At 38.9% G+C, this 3372-nt stretch overlaps 1 protein-coding gene across 1 annotated transcript; it reads right to left on the minus strand.

The window, feature by feature from the left end:
- Positions 1-282: 282 nt before the first annotated feature.
- LOC104945095 (cGMP-dependent protein kinase 1-like) lies at positions 283-2758 on the minus strand (the record flags this gene model as incomplete). Its single annotated transcript, XM_010770716.1, has 4 exons — positions 283-446; positions 1772-1913; positions 1984-2073; positions 2619-2758. Coding segments are annotated over 4 exons (536 nt in total), but the record flags the coding sequence as incomplete, so codon positions are not given.
- Positions 2759-3372: the final 614 nt, after the last annotated feature.

Raw genomic sequence — 3372 nt, forward strand, 5'->3', positions numbered from 1 at the left:
CAAAATAAAAGCCTCATAATGTAACTGTATTCTTAAAGGAAGCATGTATTTCAAAATAAAAGGCCTAGCAAGTAACTGTAATGTAACAGAAAGCTCAGGATTAGGCTTGTATTTCAAAATAAAAGACCCAAAGTGGGAATGTGGTGCCCCGTGTGAGGCTGTTTGGGAGCAGTTCTGTAGAAAACCATCAACATGTGCAACCCAACCTTTAATAGCTTACAGCAAACTAGAATTGGGAATTAATGTGAATGACGGTGTGAAACTGAAATATTTCCAGCCTACCTGCCACTGAGCAGCTCAAAGACCAGTATTCCCAGAGACCAGCAGTCTGCAGAGCTGTCGTGGCCCTTATTCAGGATGATCTCAGGGGCCACGTACTCTGGAGTCCCACAAAATGTCCACGTCTTCTTACCCAGACCCACTTTCTTAGCAAAGCCAAAGTCCACCTGAAACGCATATTGAGAATACTTTCATTTTAGCATTGTTGGGATTTTTCACCGTCTGCTTCACCTGCACCAGGGCACTGACACATGGCCTTATTAAGTGTTGGTACTTCCTCTTAGAGCCAGGTTTTTGAACCTTTACTCAAAATGTTGATTATTTCTCAAATTCAAAAGATTCTGATTTTTTTCTCAGAAAATCTCAAAATTCTGACATTTTTCAGAAAATCTCAAAATTCTGACTTTTTCGCAAAATCTCAAGATTCTAATTTTGAAAACACACATTGAGAATACTTTCAGTTTTTGCATTGTTGGGATTTTTCACCGTATTGTACTTCCAGTTAGAGCCTGCTTTATCAAATATTACTCGCCAAATAAACTAGTACTAAAGTACTGACACTTTATAGTTGACAAACTAACCATTTAAATTACCAATATGAGATGAGTTTGTTCAGATAAGGCTATTTCTGGGGGACTTTTTTCTCAAAAATAGACACTGAAAATATGACAATTCTTAAAAAATCTGTTGGATTTTTTGAAAAAATCTAAAGATTATAATTTTTTCTCGAAATCATAATTTTTTCTCACAATCTCAAAATTATAGAATTCAGAAAATCTAAAAATTCTGACTTTTCTCAAAATGTTGAAAAATGTATCATGAAATATCAAGATTCTGCCTTTTCTTAAAATTCTGACTTTTCTTAAAATTCTGACTTTTTCTCAAAATCTCAAGATTCTGCCTTTTTTTTTAGAAAATCTATAAATTCTGACTTTTTTAGAAAATCTATAAATTCTGACTTTTCCTCCCTACATTTTTACTTTTCCTGAAAATCAAAACATTTATAGATTTTATACGCTGTCACATGTCCTCCTGCAGTCACTTACAGAGGATGCTGTAAAACCATCCCATCACCTCAGCTGAGAATCATCTCTGATAAAACGCACTGTTGACAATACTGCTTTATTCTTAAAATTCTGACTTTTTTCTCAAAATCGAAATATTCTTACTTTTTTCAGAAAATCTCAAGATTCAATTTTTTCCCAAAATTATGTTTTTTTCCTAAAAATCTCAAGATTCTGACTTTTCTAAAAATTCTGACTTTTTTCTCAAAGTTCTGATCTTGCTGAAAATCACAATTTTTTTCATTAGTTTCTTCAAATCTCAAAATTCTGACTTTTTTTTAGAAAAGCTATATTCTGACTTTTCCCCCCTAAATGCTGACGTTTTTTGAAATTCTAAAAATGTACAGATGTTACTGTTATATGTCCTCCTGCAGTCACTAACAGAGGATGCTGTAAAACTAGAGAAGGTGAATGAGACGTGTGCAGACCAGCTTGGCGTATCCCCGCTGGTCCAGGATGATGTTCTCAGGCTTCAGGTCTCTGTAGATGATTCCTCTGCAGTGCAGGAAGGCCAGAGCCTCGACCACGCAGCCGGTGTAGAACCGAGTCATGCCGTCATCAAAAGATCCTCTGAAACACATTCAGAGCTGACGCTGAGGAAATCATGGACCTGAACACGCACAAAGTGTAAATCACTCACCTGTCTCTGAGCAGCGTCCACAGCTCTCCTCCCAGGCACGCCTCCAGCAGCATGTACAGATATTTGGAGTCTCTGAAAGTCCGATACAACCTGCAGGAAGAGGGTTCAAAGTTTAATTTAAAGGAATAGTTTCCATGTGAAAGTCTGAAAAGGCAAAATTCTGTTTTTTCTCCTACTGCTAACATTCCCAGTGTTCAGTGGGCATTGACAGCACTTGCAATATTGTTCCATCCAGCGTCCTGAAAGCAGTTACTCAATGGAGCTTTTATTTTGAAAAACATGAACATTCCTGAGCTTCCTGTAGGTATTAAGTAAAACCTATGGGGCTTTTATTTTGAAAAAACATACCTCATAAGCTTTCTGTAAGTATAAGGTAAATCTATATGATTTAAAATATTCAAAAATGCAGACATTTGCCTAAATCTCAGGACTAAATTGTCACACTTTTTTTTTGCAGATTATAATTGGTTACGATAGTCACCATCAGCAGGGACCAAAAGAAACTAGATATTATGCATCCGTTTTGATATCCCTTACAGACAATCCAGTAGAAAGCCACCTCTTGCCACCACTTAGAAAGTCTAAAGTGCTTCTTTAATTACAGCTGAGTAAATCCTCAGCATCAGTAGTTTGACCTGATGATGAAGGGACTGTGAGCCTCCACCATGATGCGGCGCTCAGACAGGATGTGGCCCTGTTGGCTGGTGTCCATGATGTGACGCTTCTTCAACACTTTCAGGGCAAAAGATCTGCTGGTATCGCTCTTTAGTTGTACCTAAACATAAAAGATTAAGACCAGAAAGGTTAGAAAGTGGTGCAGTGTCCCTGAAGGCAGCATCTCCCTGCTCCAATGAGATTTCTCCATGTGATTTTGGATTATTTGAAGTAAAAAGCTAATGTTGGGCTATGAAGGAACTACAGCACGGTCACATGACTTCACGTCACCACCGCTAAGCTAAAGGAGGCTAATGTTGGGCTATAAAGGAACTACAGCACGGTCACATGACTTCACGTCACCACCGCTAAGCTAAAGGAGGCTAATGTTGGGCTATAAAGGAACTACAGCACGGTCACATGACTTCACGTCACCACCGCTAAGCTAAAGGTAGCTAATGTTGGGCTATAAAGGAACTACAGCACGGTCACATGACTTCACGTCACCACCGCTAAGCTAAAGGTAGCTAATGTTGGGCTATAAAGGAACTACAGCACGGTCAAATGACTTCACGTGACCACCGCTAAGCTAAAGGTGGCTAATGTTGGGCTATAAAGGAACTATAGCACGGTCACATGACTTCACGTCACCACCGCTAAGCTAAAGGCGGCTAATGTTGGGCTATAAAGGAACTACAGCACGGTCACATGACTTCACGTCACCACCGCTAAGCT

Source organism: Notothenia coriiceps, unplaced genomic scaffold (assembly GCF_000735185.1).
Source record: "Notothenia coriiceps isolate Sejong01 unplaced genomic scaffold, NC01 NC01_scaffold00009141, whole genome shotgun sequence".
NCBI lineage: Eukaryota > Metazoa > Chordata > Actinopteri > Perciformes > Nototheniidae > Notothenia > Notothenia coriiceps.